Source organism: Gossypium hirsutum, chromosome D08, assembly GCF_007990345.1.
Source record: "Gossypium hirsutum isolate 1008001.06 chromosome D08, Gossypium_hirsutum_v2.1, whole genome shotgun sequence".
NCBI classification, from domain to species: Eukaryota; Viridiplantae; Streptophyta; class Magnoliopsida; order Malvales; family Malvaceae; genus Gossypium; species Gossypium hirsutum.
In genome coordinates, this window is record NC_053444.1 from 57898867 (window position 1) to 57924136 (window position 25270).

Consider the following 25270-nt stretch of genomic DNA (forward strand, 5'->3'; position numbering starts at 1 on the left):
ATTTTATTTATAAAATCAAATAATTATTAAAAATATGATTATTTTTAGTAAATATAATTTTTATATGTGTAATATTTATTTTTCAATCCATATCATGACAGTAGTAAATTTTAGTATTATATATTTTTGTATGTGTATTTGAAATATTTCACATATAAACATAATGATATTTGAAATATTTTACATATAAAAATTAATAATTATATTTGAAATAATTATTTCATTTTATTTTATTAGAAATCACTATACCCACAATATATGTGGAGAAAATATATATTTGACATATAAAAATATTATATATAAAGAAAAATATATCAAAAAAATTAGTTGATGTTTATATTATATATAAAGGAGTTATTAATTTCAAATATATTAATATAATGATATATGTAAAATATGTATTTATTATATAATTACATAATTATTTTTAAATTTTATGAATAAAAGAATTACTAATTAAAAAGATGAATTGAAAATAAATATATTTATTAAATTAAAAAATTTGAAGCACAGTGAAATAAAAATTACAAATGTATTTAAAAAAGGAGAATTGAATTTGGGTCCTAAAGATAAAAATATTGTATATCAAATATTAATCTGCACATGATTGGGGTGGCTTGTAAAACGAGAACGTAGGTAATGGGTAGGTAGGAGTTTAACCTATTATAGGTTTTGTCCCACCTAATAGTTAAATATTTTTAAACAAAATATTTCTGCTCTCAAGTTTGAATACCAACTTTGTATTTAATCATGAAGTTGTGTACATTCTTAAATCTAAAAATAAACAAATTTTAGCTCAATTGTCCAAATATGCTTATTTTTCTAATTTAAGAAATGGAGAGAAATATTGGTATTAAAATAAATAAAAAAGTCACATTTTCCATTAAAATGTGCTTACTCCAACCAAAAACAAATAAAAATTTCCATGAAATAATGACAAATTCTTTGTAATGCTCATCATGATTTGAAACCTAAATTGGGGAGTCTACGTAACTTACAGGTGTTTACATTAATCAACTACCACGTCAGCATTAACTGAGTAACACCTGATTGCCATGTGTACACGATCCAATTTCATACTTAATTTCTACTCCTGATCCCATATCTAACCCGGCTTGGGCCACAACCGAAGCCGAGGGAGTCACCTTTCTCCTCCTTTTCGGCGATCCGTTCTCTGAGCCGGAGGATGAAGAATTACACGACTCAGGTGATGTCCTCTTTGATGTTACCCTCACTGGATCAGGCTCTCCGGAATTGACCCTCAATGGAAAATTCAACAAAGCCTTGGACCCGCGCATCCTATAAGCTGCTTTATCATAAGCCAAAGCCGCATCCTCAGCTGTTTCAAATGTACCTAACCAAACCCGAGCCCCATTTTTAGCCGGGTCCCTTATCTCAGCTGCGAACTTCCCCCACGGCCTTTGCCTAACTCCTCTGTAATGCCTCGCTTTGGCGGGAACAGCCGCCGGAGCAACCGTGTTCACAGCCCTATCTACTTTCCTTACCGGTGCCTCAAATGAGATCTCTTGCGGCTCCGGTTTTATAGGCAGGAAATTCATGGAAGAGTTATCGGAGGGTGCCCATCCCACGGTTAAAGCATCTCGGAGGAACCCGAAAACAAGCATGTCTTCAGAATCGTTTTCTTTAAGAGGGAGGTCACCCCAGGTTTCAGTCAAACATGGGTACAAGCGGTTGAAGCTTGAGCTCCTACAAACCATGGGGGGAGCCGTGGTTGTGGTAGTAGTGGTACAATCAATGGATGCATCGAGTCGGAAGTCTGATGGGTCGCCGAGTAAGTGTCGCCGAATTGAGTCCAACATTGCTAAGTCGGAATCATTGCTACTCGGATACATCTCCATAACGAAACCTGTTAAATCTTGAGTAAGTTTGTGATCGTGGGATTTGGAGTTCGTTTTGTTTTTTTTTAGGTAAAAGATTGAATGAAATAAGGGAAAAAAAATAAAAAAGAGGAAATGTGAGAAATGAGGAGTCTGAATCTTCGTACGGCGAGGAAGTGGGTTTATATACGGAAACCAGATGCATGAATTTGGGTTGGCGGATTTTTCCTTTTTGATTTTTGTTATTATTAATTATTATTTTATTACAATAATAATGGGGTTTTATTTCCTTCATTTGATAATGGTGGCTTTTATTATTATTTTTCAAAATTGTTTATTGATACCTTTAAGGGACGTACTTCCTTGAAAGTTCTTTTCGTACACGTGATCAATAATTACCATTCATGTAATTAATGTAATTAGTAAATTTTTTTATAGTTACAATATGATTATTTAATTTTTTAATTTTTTTAAAATTAATATAATAGTAATTTTAATCCTCAACATTTATAAATTATGTCAACTTAGTTAATTTAGTTTTAATTTTTTTTTAAAATTAATCCTCAACATAACACATTGTGTACTTTTTTTTTAGTTTTGTTTTTTTATGACATTAAAGGTTATTTTTAAAAGAATGAGAAGAGATAAAAATTATTATCTTGTATTTTTTGTTGTTTTTATTTTTTTGTATATTTTCAATTAAATTTAATTCATAAATTTATTTTTTTAATCTTTTTAGGTGAAAGTGTTACAAAAAAAAACAAAACTATAAAAAAACTAAATTACATAGTGTGTAAATGTTGAGGGTTAGATTTTTTTAAAAATTAAGACTAAATTGACACACTATATAAATATTGAGGGTTAAAGTTGAAATGATGTTAATTTTAAAAGTTGACACCGTTAGATAATTGGTGACAAAAAAAAAAGTTGAATGAATAACTAGGTGATCATTTTACAATTTTTTTATAATCAAATGACCATTAACTAGATGACAAAAAAATTATTAATAATTAGATGACTATTAACGTAATTTAATTAATAAATTTAAATTTATTTGATCACTTCCAAAAATCCATGACGTCATCCTTTTGATAGCAACAATTGTCCGTTCAAGTTGATCGGCTGATAATATCCGTGCGTTATAAAAATTAAAAAATATATATTATTAAATACTAAATTACAAAACAAAAATTAATCAATTTTAATTCTGAAAAAAAATTTTGAAGATTGGGAAACTTCAAAGATTTTAAACCAAATAACTTACAAAGGATGTTAAAAATTGCACTTGTATTTTTTTTTAAAGAACTAGTAAATGAAACATTGATTTTTATGAATAAATGGAACATAGAAGATATAAAAAAATACAATCTAATAATTTAAATAAAAATTTTGTAAGATGAAAGCTTAAAAATGACAAGACAAGATTGAGATTTGACTTTCCTTATCCAAAACGGATACATTGGTGTTAGACAAAACATATGGTAAAATAACAGCAAATAATAATAAGATTGGATAAGTCAATAAGAAGATATTAGAAACGGACCCACTATTCCTCAATTTGCACTCCTTATGTTCCTTCTAGGAAGGTGACTGTGGCTACACTTAATTAAGCATTCTCTCTTAATTAATCTCCACTTTAGTTAAAATTGTCATTTTCTTTTTGAGCTACTTTTGATTGCCCATTGGCTGCTGATGTATTGATGATTAATGGGATTAGCATCATGTTATATAGATTTATTGTGCACTAATGGATCTAAAATGTGATTGCCTTTTTACTAATGCCAACTAGTACTACCCAAGAATCTAAGACAACCCCATCTTTTATCCCTTTATGCTTGGCTATGAGTTTAGACTACTCTATTGCTGGTGTGAGTGAGAAGGTTCTAAATTACTCATTACCTGCTCAAACTCGAAAATTTATTCAAAAAATAGGAAGACTTAAGAAGAAATATAGACCCAAAAATGAGCTTAAATAAAAATTAAAATCTGTTTTCTAAATGAGTCGGGCTTCGGGTAATATTTTTTTATCTTGGACTCGACTCGTCCTGAATCTGCCTAATTTTTTTCCTTGTTAATGTTTGTTGTTGTTTTGTTGTCATTTTGTTATTATATTGCTACTATCTTATTTTTTTTGTTTTATTCTAAATTTTGCTTCTATTTTAGAGGTATGTGTCTACTTACATGTAACTATCTTAGTGTTATTTAAGTATAAAGATTTTTTTAATGTACTTTCAATTTGTTGGGAAACATTTATTTTAATATTTCTAGTGTATTTTATGTATTTTTTTAAATTTGGTTTTATATAAAAATAATAATAATCTAAAAAAATTTATTACGGGCGAGTTGGGTGGACTCGAGTTTAGCATTTTTTATCTGGGCTGAGCTTGGATAAAATTTTAGGCCCATTTTTCGAGTCCAATCCAGGCTCAAAAAACAAACTTAAATTTTAACATCGACCTAACCCGACCTATGATCAGATCTAATGTAGACTTCAATGGAATAGAATTTACTCGAATTATGAACTTAAATATGGTTCAAAACATATTCAAGTTTGAAACGTTAGATTCATCTCATATTGCTAAGAAATATACAATATAAAAGAAATTAGATAATAAAATCTTTATAACATAAGATATACTTTAATGTGTTGATATAAGACTTAGATTGGATTGCGATTACCACTTTAGTAATTTTTATGTTGATAATAAAAATTTCCATTCCAAATTTGTATTTTTTTGGTTAAAATAAATAATTAAAATAGTTGAAGTGAAATAGAAAGAAGAAAGGGATTTCACTGTATCATTCATTACAAAGTAGTTGAAAGATATTTGTATATGGGAATTGAGGGGTTTTTTACAAAATTATTATAAAAAAATAAAAAATTAACAACATATTATAACTTTTTTTTATTTACCAAAATATTATAATTTTTTTATTTACCAAAATATATAAAAAAAACTGCAAAAAGCCTGCACCGAATTGACAGCACCTTGGTCAGGTCAAAGCCATTGGCGGCACCAAAGGTGCCAAAGCCATTGGCGGCACCAATGGTGCCATACTGATTGGCGGCACTACTCGTGTTATAAACACGAGCTCTGTCCAGCTGAAGGGAGAAAAATCAGAAGAAAAAGAAGAAGAAGAATAAGAGGTGCTGCGGAAAAGAAAAGAAAAAGAGAGAAAAAGAAGGTATTTTTAAAAAAATAATTGATTATATTGTTGTTATTGTTTTGTATAGTTTTAGTTAGTATTATTGTTGTTGTTGTTGTTGTTGTTGTTGTTAGTATTAAGATGTTATTAATGTATTAAGATGTAACTTAGTAGCATTATTGTTAGTAAAAAACTAGTATTATTATTATGGTTAGTTATTATTTTTATTTACCAAAATAAACTAGTTAGTAAAAAAACTAGTATTATTATTATAGTTAGTTAGTTATTATTTTTAGTAAAACCCTAATTAATAATTTTAGTGTGTATTATTTTGAGTATAAAATTATTAATATTATTATTGTATTAGTTATTAGGATTAGTGGTTAAGCAGTTTTCATGTACAAAATTGCATATTGAAACATTAAATTCTTTTTAAGTAATTTATTTACCGTTCGAGAATTTTTATGAGATTTTATTTTTTTTGACGGATTAAATATTGAAGATGGATGCTAAGTTTCTTGTATGCGTTTATTTCGATGGAGTCATATTGACAACAAGTGTTGGATGTGTATTTGAATGTCGGTAACAAATAGCAATGAGATTTAATAGAAATGTATCGTTCGATAAAATGAAGGCAAGGATTAATGCAAAAATTCTTGAACGTTGCGGGAGAATGATATCAAAAAATTTCTACAAGTTTCCAGTTTCGACAAATCCGGTCAAATTCGTCGAAATGGAACTTGTAGACGACGAAGACATGGAGACAATGGTCGATCTCTATTGTGGGAATGGGAGTGAGAAGAATGCACCGATTCACTTATTTGCTGAGTTAGTTGGTATGGAGCAAAATGAAGATGTTAATGCATCTGATGAAGAAGACGGGGTTGAAGAACCGTGGATGGTGGCTCTAATATCATACGTTGATAGTGAATCAACTATGGGTGGGATCGGTATCGACCTGAATATTACACCCGATGTTGATATGGTTGGTGGTGAAGAAGAAGGTGCTGACGAAGAAGAAGGTGGTGGCGATCATTGGGATGAAGAGGTCGATAGTGACGGTGATCCCGATGTGGACGATGCACCTGATAATATTGACGATGAAGATGTCAACAACGATGAAGGCATTAACGCTTCTTCGGTCGGGGAGCAGATGCGGCGTATTTTAATACACAATAATCCTGGGCCACACATGTCGCTCATAGACCCCAACGCAGCGTATGTAGTTGAGTTTCTAGAGTACCCTAAAATAGTTCATTCTCACGGGCTGGCCGTAACATCTGATGATGAAGAGTTATTCATAGGCCAGAGATTCAGGTGTAAAGAAGAGTGCATATATGCCATTAAACGGTACAGCATGAAGATATCGGTGGATTATAAAGTCTCCGTGTCTACTCCGACAATATATGTTAGAGAGTGTTGGAAGGCAACAGAATGCTGCAATTGGCGGATAGGAGCTGCATTCATTAGAAGTTCTCAGATGTGGGAGATACGAAAATTTATTGGTCCTCATACATGCACATCAACACGTATGACAGAAGATCATGGAAAACTTGATTCAAAAACTATTTGTACGTGTATTATGCCAATGGTGAAGGACATGCCGACCATTAAAGTTTTGGTACTGATTGTCGAAATGCAAGCACGATTCTAGTATCGAGTCTCATATCGGAAGGCATGGATAGTTAAACAGATGGCGATGGAGCAACTGTATGGGGATTACGATTCGTCGTATAACAAGCTTCAAGGTTGGATAGCTGCTATGCGGGGGTACATACCGAGGACTATGATTGAGTTGCAGACAAGACCATATTACGGCCCGGATGACAAGTTACAGCCGGCAAAAAGGATTTTCCATCGGATGTTCTGGACGTTCGATCCATGTGTGCGGGTATTTCCCCACTGCAAGCCACTTGTGTAGGTGGATGAGACCTGGCTGTATGGAAAATATACACAGATCCTACTTCTTGCAGTTGCTCAAGACGGTAACAGAAATGTGCTCCCGATAACATTTGCATTATCTCCGATAGAGGGAAGGGTTTAATTGCAGCTATTAGGCGTTCCGGTGTGCCGTGGAGATCCGTTTACTGCATTCGTCACATTGCATCTAACTTGCATAAAGATTATAAGAATGCAGACTGGAAGAGACAAGCCGTGGCAATGGGTAAATGATAACCTTATCTTTTCAATATAAGTTGTAATGTTTGATGTTATCGACTTACTAGAACTTATTTTTCCTTAATACGTATGCAGCGTACGAGTTAGAGCCACATATTTTTCGGCAAAGAATGATCCGACTTGAGAGTGACATGGAAGGGCAGACAAACACATCTTTCCGACAATGGTTAGGTACAATAGAGCCGTGGCAGTGGGCTCAAAGTTTTGACGAGGGTTTTCGTTATGGCCATATGACCACAAACTTAGTCGAGGGGATCAATGCTGTCTTGTTGAAGACACGTCATCTTCCGATTGTATCGGTATTTTCTGCTACTTTCTACAGGCTGGCTATTTTGATGCCAAGAATGGGTCAGCAGCAAGTCGACCAGATTCAGGCGGGACACGTGTTTGTCGAACATGTCAGGGATGCAATGGTCGCAAACCATCGGTTGGCGGGGTCAATGAACGTGGAAATATATTTACGACGACTGAAAACATTTCGAGTTACTGAGACCATCAGTCGTCGACCTGGTATACCAACTAGGTCGTACAGAGTTGATCTCTGGAACAGACAGTGCGAGTGTAGGAGGTTCGAAACACATCATTATCCCTGCGCGCATGTCGTGGCAGCGTATGCTAAAGTCAACCTTGATGCTGAACAATATGTCGATGATGTGTACACGCTGGAGTGCACATTACGTGTCTGGAAGAATGAGTTTCCCATCCTACCTGACCTACCTACGTGGGAGGTGCCGTCGATGACTTTCGAGCTTCTCCCAGACAGAGGGCTACGGAGGAATTCAAGGGGTCGTCCGCTGTCAAGCAGAATCCGTAATGAGATGGGAATTAGGGAGAAATCTGACGGAAAGTGTTGTGGAATATGCAGGTTAAGTGGTCATAGTCGGAATAAATGCCCTAACCGAAACTTTAATGTTGGACAGTCATTCGGATCGGGTCGGAATTGACCTAATGCTGTAAAATTTTTATGTATATTGTTATAAAAAGTATAATTCATTTAAAATAATTTTTATTGTTCAGCTTATGCTTAAATTGTATCCAAATCGTATCCAAATTAAGTTATAAAATACCATGTGCGCATTTGGAATTATTAAAATTATATCGACAATAGTGGCATTTATAATTGGATTCAGCTTTAATATAATGAAAAAATAGAATAATTAAATTTATACAAAAAATTTCAAAAGTAAGCAAATATTAAATTAGAAATATTAAATTTATACAAAAAGTACATTAAACCCCTAAAATTGATGGTTTGATGGTGTTGTCCTAGGGGTATACCTATTCGGAGGTCGACGATCACGTTCTGGGCGACGACCAACTTCATCATTCGACGCAGGTGGGGGTGTGGCAAACATAGAGGAAAAATCATGTGGCTCGTTCGCCACCGACAAACTGGATCCGAAATGAGTCCCATGATGCTGCAGATACGGGTCGGATGGGTCGGGCATGTCGTACTGCGGTGGGTAGGATCCAAACAGTTCAAAGTTGTAGGTATATTCGTCCCCTGCGAAGATTGGAAAATAGTCACTGCCCGCCAAATTCGGACGATAGTCATGTGAATCCAAATTTGTATGTGATTGTTCGGGATCTGGCTGGGGCTCCTGCTCGGGCTCTTGCTCGGCTCTGCTGGTTACAGACAATAATATGCCACCGGATCCGGATCCATCGGGCTCGCTGCGTTCGACCCCCCAAGTTGCTGCACGTGCGGGGAGATTACAGTCGACTGGCCTCCAAGTATATATGGCTTCCCGCAACTATAATACCATTGTATATACTCTAATGATGGTTGCGGGTCGGTAGCCATAACCATCTGAGGTATTCGACGCAATCGATCGTTCTACAGTGCCACAAATTTCTGGTGCTTAATTCCTCAATCCAATTGAAATCTTCCTCTCTTAGTCATGCCGTGAACTTTCCCCACCTGGCACGGCGGATCCGGGATAGGTTGGATGTAGCCAAATTGTCGTAGCACCCGATCTCGGTGATACCACTCGACTACGTTGAAATTGATAATTGGTGCGTTAGTGCACCATATGTGGGAATCAACGTATGCGGACGAGGGTACAACATTCGTAATTTCCGGCCTACGGTATGGCATCCATATAAACTGCATGATTAATAACATTGTAACGAGTTAGAGCCATAACATGTGAGTAAGATATAGAAATAGAATAGATGTCATGAATATTAGAATAGCAGCTTACCCCTTCCCGGGCATGCTGTTCAATCATGAGGCGGTATATCGGGACATCATACGACTTCCCGATGCCTGGACGAATAATCCACCTACAAAAAATAATATAGGGTTTAGGGTTGGTAACATTAGTCAATATATTATGACTACAAATAATGACAATTTATATTTTATCACCTGAGTGGCAGTGGATACACATACGGTTGGTGACTAACGGATGCCAAAAATGCTAGCCGATAAAGCGCCTAGGACGTAGCAGTATGAGGCATTCGCCGATGTCGGAAACATTCAGGTTTGTCGCCCGACAAAGCTCTCGGTACAACATTGCTAGAACGGCGGAACCCCAACTATACGACCTAGCAGTGGACAAATCAGCTAACAGGGGCAAGTACATCAAATGTACATTGTCGCTGTTTGCATCAGGCATGAGTACTGCCCCTACCATATGCATGATGTACGCTCGAGCAACGCACATTAACTCGCCTTCAGTGGCATTCGCTAATAATTGTCCAATTTTGGCTTTCAGCCATGTAAATTTTATGCCGAAAAAATATGACTCACCGTCACCTGGCGAGTCTCCTAGGAGCTGATAACAAAGTGCAGCCAAATCGGTAAATGAAGATACTCCTGTTACGGGACTCCCGTCAATTGGGAGCCCAAGCTGCAATGCAACATCCTCCAAGGTCACTATGCACTCCCCACACGAAAAATGAAAAGTGTGGGTCTCCGGGCGCCACTACTCCACTAGCGCAGATAATAAATCAAAGCGCAAGTCAGAGGACCGGATCAATGCTACTGACCCAAATCCGGCTAGCTCCAAGTACGACATCAATCGTGCATCCGGAGCTTTCTTTAAAACACTCACATGAGCCCTTAATACTCGGAACGAGTCCTGATAGTGTTAAATTAAAGAAAAAATATTACTATAACATAATTTATTTGTATATACTGCGTATATCCTTTTTAAATAAATAGAACTCGTGATTAACAAATAATAAATCATACCGCGTTATTAGCCGCATCAGATATGTGTTCATCGTTTCCAATCAATCGAGCCATTGCGATGCCTGCAAGTTGAAAAAAAAGTTAGTAAAAAAATCTTACTTCGGCCATTTATTCGTATTTTTTTCTCTGCATTTTATTCCTTTAAAAAATATCATAATTTCTAATTTTATAATTTTACATTATTTCAGTGCATAATGTTTGAAATTTATTAATTTAGTGTGTTATTTAAATTAATTTGGTGTAAGAAAATAACCCTTACCTCTGCCCTTTGGTCGTATTATTTTCTCGATTTTTATTACTTTCAATAAAAATATATTATTTTCGTATTTTATTATTTTATATTATTTTAGTACATTTTCTTTGAAATATTTTGTATTAGTTATTTCTAAATTTTAAAAAAAGTTAGTAATACACTCTTACTTCCGCCATTTGTTCGTACTTTTTTCTCAGCATTTTATTATTTTAAAAAATATCATAAACGTAGTCTTTTATAATTTTACATTATTTCAGTGCATAATGTTTGAAATTTATTAATTTAGTGTGTTGAAGGGGAATAAAAGAAAATAATAAATAATGAGAGCTTAAAAGGTAATTAGCCACATATTGGTGCCGCCTTTTCATTCCGCTCCATTGGTGCCGCTTTTTTATTCCCCTCCATCACCCTCTTTTTTTTTTCCTCTATTATTTTGGTAAATAAAAAAATTTATAATATTTTTTTATTTTTTTGTAATATTTTCGTAAAAAACCCGAAAAAAACTCTTTTCCCTGCCCTTTGCTCGTATTATTATTTTCCCGATTTTTATTACTTTCAATAAAATTATATTATTTTCGTATTTTATTATTTTATATTATTTCAGTACATTTTGTTTCAATTATTTGTATTAATTATTTCTGAATTTTTTTAAAAATTTTACTAATACACTCTTACTTCGGCCATTTGTTCGTATTTTTTATCTGCATTTTATTATTTTAAAAAGTATCTTAATTTTAAATTTTATAATTTTACATTATTTCAATGCATTATGTTTGAAATTTATTACATATACAATTTTTTTCGCATTTTATTATTTTCGGTGAATATACAATTTCTGTTTTTTTCTTTTCGTATTTTATGTTTTCTTAAACATATTTCTTTATCATTTTACTTTTAATGTTATTTTCCTAAAATAACTAATTTCAACTTCCTAAGTAAATTTCATAAAAAAAATCCCTAATCACAAATAATGACAATGTACATACCATGAATTTTTTCATTCTAAAATATTTCATAAAATATATATGCTAAATAAAATAATAAAATACGTATAATGTACATAACATAAATTTTTAACACACAAATATTACAAAAAAATTAAATTTATAAAAAAATTACCTTTTTTTTTCTTTCTTTTCCTTCCTTCCATCTTCTTTTTCTTTTCTATTCTCCTTTCCTCTTCTTCTTCTTTGTTTTTTTTTTCTCTTCTCCTTTCCTTTTCTTTCCTTCTTTTTCTTTCTTTCCTCTCCTTCCTTCCTTCCTTTCTTTCTTTCTTCCTTTCTTTCCCTCTCCTTCTCCCCCCCCCCACCACCGGCTAGTCCCCTATTATACCATTGGTGCCGCCAATGGTTTTGGCACCATTGGTGCCACCAATGGCATTGGCCTGACTAGGCTTTTTACAGGTTTTTTTTCTGTTTTTTGTTTTTTTTTGTATATTTTGGTAAATAAAAAAAAATATTTTTTAGTAAATAAAAAATTTATAATATTTTAGTTATTTTTATTTGTTTAATAATTTTGTAAAAAACCGGGGAATTGAGACTTATTACTATTATTCAGTGGCAACGCCCACCTCGTCTACCAAACTACAAGTATAACCTTTGAAATTGACCAAACTTTGTTCGGTCATAACATTGACCATTGACAACAAGAAAAGTTCGCTTTCCATTATATCCGAACCTTTGAAGCATTGTATGTGGCCACCACGTGCCAGACATCCCCACGTGCGGGTTTCTACATTCCACACCGCAATGTTTGAGTCAACTATTTATGTTATGTCACGACAAAAACAGCATCCTCCTTTGTCTTTGAAATTCGACATTAATAATGGAGTTCTTTTTGCACACATGCATTCTATTTATTATTTTGAATACAATTCTAATCCATTTTTTTTATTTAATCATCAAGTTATCCATCTTCTTTAATTTTTTTTTAAACTAAGTTGCATTTCTTTTTTTCTATTTAAGTTGCATTTTTTGAATAGCAAATGCAGAATGAACCTTTTTTTATGGACTTTAATTTGATTAAATTATTATAATATAATAAATTTCAGGTGTGAATCATTTAATGAAGCCGTTAATCTTGAAATGGAGTGACAAAAAAAAAAACGAATAGAAGAGGGAGCGATTAACAGCTGCATTACGTTTCTATTAACATGATTAAGGCTTAAAGCAACAAGCTGGTAATCCATGCTCTCAAAAATAGCGGCCTAGACTCAACTTTTTCAAATGGTTATAATTTTATTATTGAACTTTGAAAGGATTAAACAACACAGAATCCATGACCAACTAATGCAAAAGATATGTAGTTAAATAAAACTAAAGAAATTGTCTGCTAATTGTTTCATGTCAATCTATTGCTACTTAAATGCACCCGTAAGGAATCTCTCTCTCTTTTTTATTCATTATTTTGACTGTTTTTCAAAACTTCAACTTTCAAACCTTGACGATAATTGATGAGATCTGTACCCACAATTACATGTACAAAATGGTTATAAAATATTATTACATAATATCAATACCGAACCCATACGTAAGGCCATTTTTTAAAAACCTTATAACCATTAAAATACAATCTTTTAAAAGAGTAACAGTATTTTTATTCTTTTATAAAATACTTCTTAAGATATATTCAAAAGGCTACGGTAGGGTTGTTACTTATTGAAAGAGAAATTGCAGGTTTTCTTTTTAATATAAAAAATTGATATGATAAATGTATTTTCTATATTCGTTTTATGTTAAATGAAAATTAATTTATTCGGGGTTTGTAGTTATATTTTTTAACAATATCATTTTCAGTATTTCAACTTGAATTCTTTTTATGTGAGTGTAATGTGTCTTTATTCTACACGCAACACTTACACCATGTTTAGTTGGTTATAATGGCCTATTACGGCCTACATTGAATCCATTCCTATTCAGGGAAGAGGTTGCATAGCCATTCCCTTCCCTCACCACTGAATAGGCATTGAATATGAGTTTTTTCCTTTTTTAATTTTTGCCCTCACCTCAACACTATAGCCCTTCTCACCTAGCCTCTCTTATTTGCTTCGCCTCTATCCACTTTCGTTCCTCCACTCTTTCACGTCAGTCGATTGAAGTTATCATCCTCCGTTCTTTCTTCTTTGTCTTTTCCTTAGTCGATATTACCTTAAAGCCATTAGTTCCTCCTAGACGGTTGGAAATGAAGCTGTGGAGGTTACCAAGACAGTTCTCGAAGTCGTCGACATCGCTTGGAGCACCATGGAATGTTGCACCACTTCCACCACCTTCACAACCCCGACGATAATTCTCCTAAAAATCATGACGCTTTCAATTTTGAAAAAGAATTGATGTAACAACCCATTTTTAGTGGTGTCAGAAATAGTGGTTTCAAGACCACGATTCCGACGAGTGAGTAAGTATTTTAATATTTATTTAAGGTCTATGGGGTTATATTAGAGTCATATTAAAGTTTCATTAAGAAATTTTGAAGTTTAAATAGTTAATTAGGTAAAAAGTACTAAATTGTAATAGAAGCAAAAGTTGAATTCTCTTAGTTTAATGGGTTATTTGGCTATGGAAAGGAAATCTAATGAACTTAGATGGTAATTATACCATAGATGTTGATAGAGGACAATTATGGACATGTTTATGCTAATATTTAAGTTATAACATAAGAGCAAAAGAGTAAATAATTAAATAAGCATGAAATAAATAAAACAAAGCCTATCATCATCTTATTTTTTCTTGTTCAACCAAAAACACCATTGAAGGGGGGAGAAAAGCTTCGTTTTTTGTTAATTCACTTGCATGGTATGCATTCAAGTCCCATTTTTAATATATTTTTTTGTTTTTGAGCTCGTTTTAGCTTAAACTACTTAGCCCAGGGGTTAAAATGCAAAAATATTTAAGGTTGAGGGATATTCCATGAATGAAATTGATGTGGTTGTGATATTAATTGATAGTTTATTAATTTTGATTGTTAAATGACCATGATTTGTTAAGTGGATTTTTATGAATGTAAGGTTTAGGGATTAAATTGCTTAATTGAAGATTTTTATGTATATTATATGAAATAATGGAAAAATGTAGATTTTGTAAGCTTAGGGAAGAATTGGTTATCATGAGTTTAAGTTAAAATGGTTAAATTTCAAGTTATGAGCTTAAGGACTAACTTGTGAAAAAGTTAAAATTAGAGGGGTAATTTTGTAATTTCATGATAATATGAATTATAGATTGAATTGAATACTTGAGGTTATTTGAAGTACTTAATTGAATAAAATTATCTATTTAGATCAAGATAAACAACAATCAGACTTAAATCGGGGAAAAACAAAAGCTTTGGAATAGTCTTCAACTCTACTTTTGGCGACTATAGTTATCGAGGTAAGTTCGTATGAATTATAATCTTATTAATGATAGTTTGATTGATTATTTGTTTTATTGTGTGAGTTATAAATTGACTTGAATATATATATCGTTGTTTTGAATAATTTAAGGTTAAATAATCTTATTTGAACCTTAAGAATTCTTAGGATACGAATGATATTTCATTAGGGATTTCATGATTCAGGTGCTAGTCTTGAATGTCCTACCGATGACTGAAGTCCTAAATTTGTTGCGGATTCTCCATAGCTTGGGTAAGCAACATCGTGTAGCTAACATTTCGACCCACAACTCGTGTGGCAGACCCATTTCATAGCTCGTGTAATCGCTATTGAAAAGGAAATGTTACAGCTATATGGAAAGGCACAGTATATGTGAGCATTCCCGAATATCCAATGAAATTCTAGATGGTTCAACGGGTAAGTAAGGGTTAACGGCAAGGTATGTATACAATTGGATAATTGATAATAATCTTATAAAAAGGTAAATTTGATGAATGCAAATTATTTGAATGGAACAAAATAAGTATGTGATGAATGATATGTACATGGAGATTCACTTATGATATGGTTGATTTTCTATATGTGTTATGCATGAGCTTACTAACTTGTGAATTTGGTGGTGTATATAGGATTTTATTAAGCTTATGAGTATGGTAATGATGTTATGCATATTTCATTAAATAAGTTTAAGAAGGGTAAGTTTATGTTTGATTTTATACGAGCTTACTAAGTACTAGCTGCTTACGTAGTTATTTTCCTCTATTTCGTAGATTGTCGGAAGTTCGATCAATTAGAAGCTTGTCGGAGTTCTATCACACTATTCAGCAATCACTTCGGTAGTTTTTGAGTTATTTTGGCTAAGGTTATAAATGGCATGTATAGGATTTTATATAATGATAGCTTTTGAATATGCTAATGATCAATTTGGTATGAATATGACTTTTATGTATACATTTTGTTTGTGTGGACTTATGGTATTTTGGGAAGTTTATGTCCTTTTGTCACTTTTAAATACTTTGTAATATTTGGTGTAGTTGGTTTGTTTATTTATTAAAACTCATATGAATATGGTTATTTTGGTATGTTTTTTATGAAAGGTGAATGGTTTGACAATTGATGTCATTAGGTAGCTAAATTGACTATGTTTTGTGCTTGAGTTGTGGCATTATAGATTTGTTTTCATTGAAGTTGTTTTGGTATAAATGAGGTGCCTTTGAATGGCATATTGGCTAGGGGAATTAGATTAAATGAATTGAGGAGAGTCAAATTGAATGAATTGGTATGTTTATATGTGTTTGAAATGTGTTTAGCTCTATTGAATGTATGCACAAATGGAGTAGATGGATGGGAAAGTTTTGGACTTAAAATGGTTTGTTTATAGGGTTAATTTATGGAGCACACGGCTTGGAACACGGGCTATCACACAGCTATGTGACACACACGGCTTGGTTACACGACCGTGTGTCACTTTTTATTTCAAGTATAGTTATCACATGGTTTAAGACATGGCCGTGTGTATCAAGTCAGAGAGTTACACGAGTTATGACACGGTCGTGTGATCTAAGTCAGTGAGTTACACGGTTTAAGACACGAGCTGGGACACGGCCGAGTGTCTCATTGTTTGAACACTACACGGTCTGGGCTATGTCACACGGCCGTGTGACCCCTATTTCCTAAATTTCCAACTTTTCCTTAGATTTTCTAAATTGTTTCAAATTAGTCCCATTTTGATTCCGAACTGTTTATAATGCCTTGAAAGTTTAATTTAAGGCCTAAATGTGTATGTTTGTTGGATTTGTTAAGATTTAAATAAATAATATTAAATAGCATTATTAAACTGTTAAGATGTTAATTGTTATGATTTTTATGGTAATGCTCCGTAACCCTAGATCGACAACAGAAACAGGTTTAGGGTGTTACAATTGAAAACCCTAAAATTTGAAAATCAACATCTCAAGAATCATCTGGATTAGAACCTTAAACTCTTCAACATCTCTATGAATCTCCTGTTTATTTAGATGATTATCCTTTTCATAACCCTTTATTCATGTTTGATTTTCTTTTTCTTTTTAATTTCTAGACCTAATTATTTAATTAATTGCAGCTCTATGCTCAATTGATATCTACCATGGAATCGAAAGGCTTTTTGTTCTGACTCAAATCTCTTAATGGATCCAATACTAAAATCGAATTTCCATTCAAGGAAGCTATAGATTCTTATATTATTATTTTTGTATCAATTATTTGCACTTTTTGATATTTTATATAACTTTTTCCATGAATGAAATGAATGCAACAAGAATTTCTTAATTGAACTGATAAATTATCATTGCATCAAGTTGGATTAATAACTCTGACAATAATGTTGATGTAATTTTTTTCCTTTTCCTTTTATTTATTGTTAAAAATGTTGATATTAATTGATTTTTTTAATTTGATTTTAAATAAGGGGATAATAAGCATTCTATTGAAATTTTGATTAATGTTAACCGAAATGAATCAAGTTGGTGGGTATGGGTAACTGATGAAATGGTTTCGAGCAATGTTGAAGAGTGGAGTGGAATCGATGATGAGAATTATACTGTTACTAATGAAGAGCATGTTGTGGATGCGGTTGCTAACTTTATGGCCAAATGCATTTTTTCCAATCCCAAAGCTCAGGTTTTTGGCTGCCGAATCTGATTTTTATCCTTTAATTTCAAGATATATGACGTGTTATATACTGCTTTCTCATGTTTGTTTGTGTTCCTAGTGTTTCAGGCTTTGACACCAGAAGAACTGTAGAAAAGTAAGTTTTCTACTTACTTCACCTGCCTTTATGCCTTTACTACGTTAATAAACTTATCTTTTTCCTTGCAAAATGGTTATTGTACTAGATAAATGCTTCATGATAATTGACGGTGAATCATGCAGTTTCATTCTTTTAAGAAATCGTAAATTTATCTTAGAGGATAATTAAATTATTTGTTTCGCTAATGATATTCTAGTACATTAAATATGCATTGTAATTTAAAAATAATAATGTAGGCTATATATTATTTTTATTAAATTATATTTTAATAATAATTATATTAAGAATGTTATTAAATTATATATTTTTATTTTTATTAAATTATATTTAATAATAATCCTATTAAAATTTCATAACAACAACAATAATTATCTACCTAAAAAATATTTTGCTAAAGATATTCTAATCATTTCAGTTTTTTTTCCTTATGCTATTACAATATCTATTTCATTCAACCAAATACAAGAATACTATTAATAGTTCTATTCCATTATAACCCTATTATATTACAGTTCTATATATTACATTACAGTGAACCAAATATAGTGTTATTGATTCCCCAAAATATATATTTTTTTGGTCCATAAAGGAGCTGGATGCCATAATCGAAATTACTAAATGTTGGATATAATACACTTCCTTGCATATCATTAGCAAATAAGGAAATTAAACAACTAGGAATAGTCCTACATAAATAAAATATATTAATGTCTTTACCTGTTGAAAGATCAGGTTGAGAATTGCTTCCAAGACATGCTAATTAAAGCATCCTTATACTTATTGCCTTATCAGAATACGTTCTTCAATAACCTAGAAGTCATACTATGGAGGAGTATTCAACTATCAATGATCAAAGAAGATAAATGGAGGTTAGAAACCGTATCAATAGTCATAAAATGTATAATGGTTCTATCACTAACTGAGTAATGTTTAGATCCCTAGTCAAATTTAATCCATTTTTCGATACCCATAATTCGGCTTCAACACTTGTTACTCTTAGAATATGTCAATATGTTCCAATTATCCAATTTTCAGAATAATCTTTTAGGAGAGTCCCAACACTTACTCTACCAATGTGTTCTAAAGAGATCCCTCAAATAATTGGATTTGCAAAACACGGGAATAAGCTTGAAATGATGTAGTCTATTTACTATTAAAGAGATAGCAATACAAAATTACAGCTAGACAAAATCCAAAATGTTGTTACAAAAAAACAAAATATGAGTGAAAATACAATAAATTCCGTTTATCAAATTAATTCTTATATTATTATTTTTAATATATCACAATTTAAAAAGTTAACTTTTAGGTTAGAAATGATTTCTTTTTTACAATAATTTAAAAAATAAAAGATCAAAACATCATGGCAGACGATGGTTCCACCAAAATGTGACATCTTAGGAAAAATATTTTGGGTACCAAAACTCCACCGGGGAAAGTTGCATCTTTTTCTCCCTTTGTCACAACAATTTTTTTTTAGCTTTTGGAAGTGATATATTTTACAAATAAATTAAAATTGGTTATATATTTGTAAGAAATCTATCTATAAAAGGAGTGGGAGATTATAATCAAGCGTAATCATTTGAAAGTGACAATTTGTATATTTTCGTTTCAGAAAGCCATCCATTTAATCCAGAAAAAATTTACAAAGAATTGGAAATTATTTCAATTTTTTATTTCTTTAATTTATCAAATAATAATATGAGGGAGACTTAATTTTATATTAATTTTGCCCTTTTCCCACTTCATCTTGATTTCATTGCGATTAAGACTTCACCCTAAAAGGAAATGGACAAATCAACCAACGGCAATCATAAAAATGAAATCAAAATAATTACCAATAAAACATTGATTTAATAGTAAAGACTAATTACGATAGTGTCTTCAATTTTTTACTGTCTAACTTTTAAGTTTATTGTACGTATTTACAGGCGGTGATTTTAAGTTTAAATTTTATTTTAGATTTAAGTCGTGTACAATCTATTTAAATTTATTTTGGTTTAAATTTAAGTATATTTTGATTATTAAATTATTTTTTTGTAATAGTTTAATTATGATAGTTAGAGTTAATGATTAGTATAACGGCAATATACTTTTTTATTTTATTTTATTTGTTGCTAAATATTTACTTTTTAATATTTTATTATTATTTTACAGCACACTTGTTAATCTTCTGGCCCTATTTGTGAAATTTAAAAATATAAAATGTTTTCCTTTGATTTATCATTTATAATTGTACCTAAAAAATGATAAGATTTAGGTTTTAGATATTTATAAATTTTGATTTAAATCTCCCAGTTTTTAATCCATTCCTCGATTATAATGCTTTTGACATATGTTATGCATGATTAAACTTATAATTATAATTGCACTTGCCAATTTTTTTATAAAATGAAAATACAAAAATGAAATTAAAGCCACCCATAAGAAAAGCACGTGTTTCTTTTTCTATCTAATTTAATGCAGTATTGTTTGGTAAGGAGCTCAAATCATATGAATCATCACCGTATATTTAATGTCCACATTTTAATTTAATAAAAAAACTAAAATAGAATCAATAGCAGACATCAGGTTTTGCGGTTTAATTAGATGGCGTATTGCTGGAGATTTCATTTAATTATTGAGAAAGGTGTTTGTGATTTAACAACAAATGAAGAGCTTTCCATATCAAAAAATGAGATAATCTCGATGTCAAAATCAATTCCACTTTCTATGATTTTATATTTCAAACTCTCTATATATTTAATGTTTTTTTGGTTAATTACCTGGACGTCCCAAATCGTATATAAAATTCAATTCTTAAACTTTATAAGGTTTGATGTAAAAATGGAATGTTGATAATGATAAGAAAAGAGAGAAAAATAGAATACATAGATTTTACGTGGAAACCCTTTTGGAAAAAAATCATAATAGAGAAGAGAAAATTCACCCTATCAAATTAAATTGATTACAATGAGTTTAGACTATGTTTATTTATAGGTTTAGAAAACATTATTCTAATCAACATCTAATAGAAGTAATGAAGTACGGTTGAAACACCTTATTTAAATCAATATCAAACAGAGTAAGTAAATTTCTATACGGAATTTTCTTGTGCAGTCTGTACCATACCTCGTGGATCCCCCTATCTTGCCACTTGTATTTTATTTTAATAAGAATTTGGGTCACAACTCTAACATTTGATCAAGTTTTACAGTTACATTCTGCTAACATGATTAATGGAGGAAATAGATGGTAGCACATTGTGTGATGTGTCAGTGTACATAATGCTACCATGACACTTTGTCACGTCAACAAAAGTTTTTTTTTAAACCTCCATAAATAAATAAAATTTAGAAGTCATGAATGACTTGGACAACCATTTGTTCATGTACATTTTAGGAAGTCCTTTTCTAAATTAGAAAAAAATTATTAAGAACTATAATAAATTGTAAAAAAATTATTTGTTCATGTATGATTAAATAATATTGTAATTAATAGGAATCAAAAAGAGCAATTGATTCAATGGACTATTATGTTGTTTATCAAGTCCAATAGGGGAGATACATTGTTCTAGAGACTAGTATGTTGTTTATAAAGACTTAAATGTGATTATCTAGGTTGACAATACATCAGGCATGATCCAAGTTGAATTTATCCTGAATTCATAAGGTGACTTACCTCAATCCTAAATAAGTGTCTGACCATGTGTATGTAATTCATATACTTTGATATATTGAAAGCCTATGCTAAGTTGGCATTAGAGTCGAAAACTAGTATATTGAGTATATTACTTGTGTATGACATGACTCCACCTACAATAATGAAATTCATATCTCGTTTAAAAATTAAATGGTATCATCTCATTCATATTGCATGAATTATGAAAAAGGAACGTCGACATGAGTCATTCGTGAGAGACAAATGATTGTTATTACTATTTGTTAGTAATAATCTTTTTCATTGTGGAATGTGCAATGGTGATAATGAGATAACATAAGATCATATTGGATGAACCAATTTAAACCAATAAAATTAAGGATATCCTATGAGAATAACACACTAATGACAAGGTTATCGGACAAAACATAAATCTAAGCTGCTTTCATAAAGGTATATGATAGGGAGTCTAGTCTAGTACTTCTAGTGAATTGACTCCATAATTAAATAATTTTGTAATTAATAGAAGAAAACTTAGAGCTTAATTAAAAATTATTTAAGCCCTAATCATATATGTTTCATTGATCCCTTCGTTAGCTCAAACATCCTTGTATGAATTGCAATTAGAAGCGATACGATAAATGAATTAAAACGACGAGAGAAAAATAAATTGCATGAATTACTATCCGCAATAAATGCAATTTCTCAAAAAAAAAAAAACAAGAGATGACTTAGAACTTAATTGAATGTAATTAAATAATTGAGTTCAAAGTGGAAATTAAGTTAATTAGTCATTATATTTTGATTGAATATAATAATAAAATTTGTTTACTCATAGATTCTAATATAGTAAAGTCATCATAGTCATAATGGCATTGACGAAATTAGAATTAGGTTGAGAAAATAAATTAATTGAAATAATTGAATTTTAATTAATTATTTATTATTTTGGGAATAGAAAAATTGAATATTGGGTTGAATAATTATATGAACTTATTTTGATTAAAATTGAACTACACATATAATTGTACCTAATATATGAAAGACCCGATGAGCTCATTCAATATAGGGGTGGGCGGAACATTAGGAATCCCAGTGTGTGAGCCGCCCACCACACTGAGTCCTAGAAGGGCTCTGGATTTTCTATTAAAATATTATTTTTCTTTTTTCCTATTCTAATAGAATTCTTATGGTTTTTTCTATACAGGTCTATGAGATAACTGAATAAACACACAATTGATATGTGGATAATTTGTCGAAATTTAGAGAAATTCATTTAGATACAAAATAAATTCTATTGTTCGTGAGTACTCATATGAATTTCAGTTTTGATTTCTTATAGAGAAAGTGAACTTTCCTCACTGAAAATTTTTAGTTTTCATTCTATGTTTAGTTCGTGATAAGAGTCCACTCTTTTAGCAAACGAGACTTGAGGATATTGGAGAAGATTTTCTGGTAAAAAGCCAAGATCAAGGAAGTCTTGCTAGTCCAGAAACATAGGTACTAAATTTGGTAAATTTTATTGTCATAGATAACACAAATAATGTTTAGGTTTTATATTTTTTTTAAATTCCATTAGGTAATAAAATGCTTTTTATAAATAATTTTTCTGACAAAAATAATATATATCAATTCATAATCAATGCCAATATTTTTTGAAATCCGTTATATTACAAGTTGTGCTTTATATCTTAAAGCTTCATTCTCATTTCATTGTTATAAAAATACTCATTTGTACCCAATTGGCTTAATACCTTTGAATAATGGTCCAAAAACATCACATCTTAGAAGTGAATTAGACTATGCTTGAATTGTGTCTTTCTATTTTGACTAGTTATTTCTAAGCTCCTCTCATTCATTATTTCAACAATAATAATATACGTAAAATTGTTGTTGGCAGATTTTTTTCATTTCTGTTCTATATTTTCTCGTAGTGACATAACTTATCAAGGTCTATTTATTTTCATTTTTTATTTTTAGGTACCTAAATATATTTTGAAATTTATAATTAGTTATATATGGGTCTCTTTTGGAGCACCCACCTCAACTATATGACCATCTTGATTATTTAAAATTTTCCATTTATGTGAATTTTTATCTTTGAAACCAATTGACTTGACTCTAGGCATGTCTTACTTTTATTTTCTCTAACAAGTTACCCTATTAGAACATTTATTCAAATTTAAGCATTTGCAACTGGTATATGAGACAAACTTATTCCTATTAGATCTATAAATACATCTAGCAGTTCATTTCCAATAAAAATGAATTATCATTTGAATTTCTAGTTCACGTTGCTTTCTAACAAGCAATTTACTCATGTTGTTTATTTTCTCTACCTAATGTTGGGAAATGTTTATTTTCTCTCCTCAATGTTGGGAAAATTATTAGCAATTTTGTGTGTTGTGGTTTAACAATTTTAACATATATCACACATCCAAAAATTTTAAAATGTAGAATATTATTAGCTCTTGACCAAAAACTCTTATAATGAGAAGTACTTATTATTGTTTATTGGATGATGCGCTCAAGTATTGTTGCATGTAAAATTCATATCTCCATACATGTGTCATAGGGCTAGAACTTTCATCTCGCAGTCTGTGCGACATTAGACAATTTTGTGGGTTCAAATTCACCTAAGTCAACCTTACTCTTGCAAAGTGAGAATTCTCGATAAAAATTCTCCAAGGCATCGAAAATAAAGCAAAAGCAACTCAAAACGAATGAGCAACGAAAGAATAAAAAACCATAAGCAAGCAAAACACACTGAGTGTTTGAGTAAATGCTCTCAAAGTATTTTAATACTCCAAAAAGAATACAAAGAATGAAATGATTACAAATAAGAGGAATGCCCTATTTATAGTTGAGCAGAACCAAAACTAACGGTACAAATTGAGTTACATCGACGATCAAGATTAAAAGCCTATCTACAATTGAGATTCTTATGGGATTGACTCAATCCTTTAAGATTACAAAATCAAATTTTATCATAATACAATTTTTTTAAGATTACTTTCCATATTTATCAAGGTAGCCCTAATTTTCCTTAAGTGCTTCACTAGGCCACCAAGACTTCAAGTAGACGAGCTTCTCCACATGTACCACAAATCTTACCAGTTCAAGTGGGTCGAATGAGTCTTATTTAATCAATTGACCTTCATGAGACGCTCTTTGCGCAATCATCATGAGCTTTGATCCGTGACCCGTAACACATGCACAAGAAATTGTATTCTTATAAATTCATATTTTTGTACAACCATTTTGTGTATAAACAATAAGCTTTACAATAGTTATTTTAACTGAAATACAATACTCATTAAAAATATGAGATATAACCTCATTAGAAGAACCATGATGAATCTTCTTAATTGCATAATCTAAAAATCTATTTATAATCAACTTATATAATATCTTGTACATACATCTACCAAAATCATGTAATATCAAAATATTCAAAATAGTGAATAAATGAACCTATATTCATTTAAAAAATGCAATACATTCAACCTCAATTTTAGCTAGTGAGGTTAACATAATCATTTTCTTTTAAGGATAACACATGAAAATTAATGAAGAATCATCTGATTTTTTTAATAAATATACATATAAATTCTCTTTTTTTTCGCATCATTATTTAACCAATCATATCAACTAATTAAAGTACCTGGACTAGTAAAATTTTAGTTTATAATTGCATATGATTCAACCATACTAATATATGCATACAACAAACTAAACAAAAATGTGGATAAAATTTCAATACATAAATCTTAGAACAAAAATCTTCTACCCCTTTTGCTTGCCCTTCCCCTACCCATGCCTATCCAATGTTATTAGCCTAAATGTACGATTAAATTTT

General features: G+C 31.2%; 1 protein-coding gene across 1 annotated transcript; it reads right to left on the reverse strand.

Annotated features, from left to right (window-relative positions):
* Window positions 1-853: 853 nt before the first annotated feature.
* LOC107929336 (ethylene-responsive transcription factor 2) lies at window positions 854-2003 on the reverse strand. The gene has a single exon (XM_016860734.2). It carries the CDS (start codon window positions 1857-1859, stop codon window positions 1032-1034), a length of 828 nt encoding a protein of 275 aa, XP_016716223.1. The 5' UTR covers window positions 1860-2003; the 3' UTR covers window positions 854-1031.
* Between the last annotated feature and the right edge of the window lie 23267 nt (window positions 2004-25270).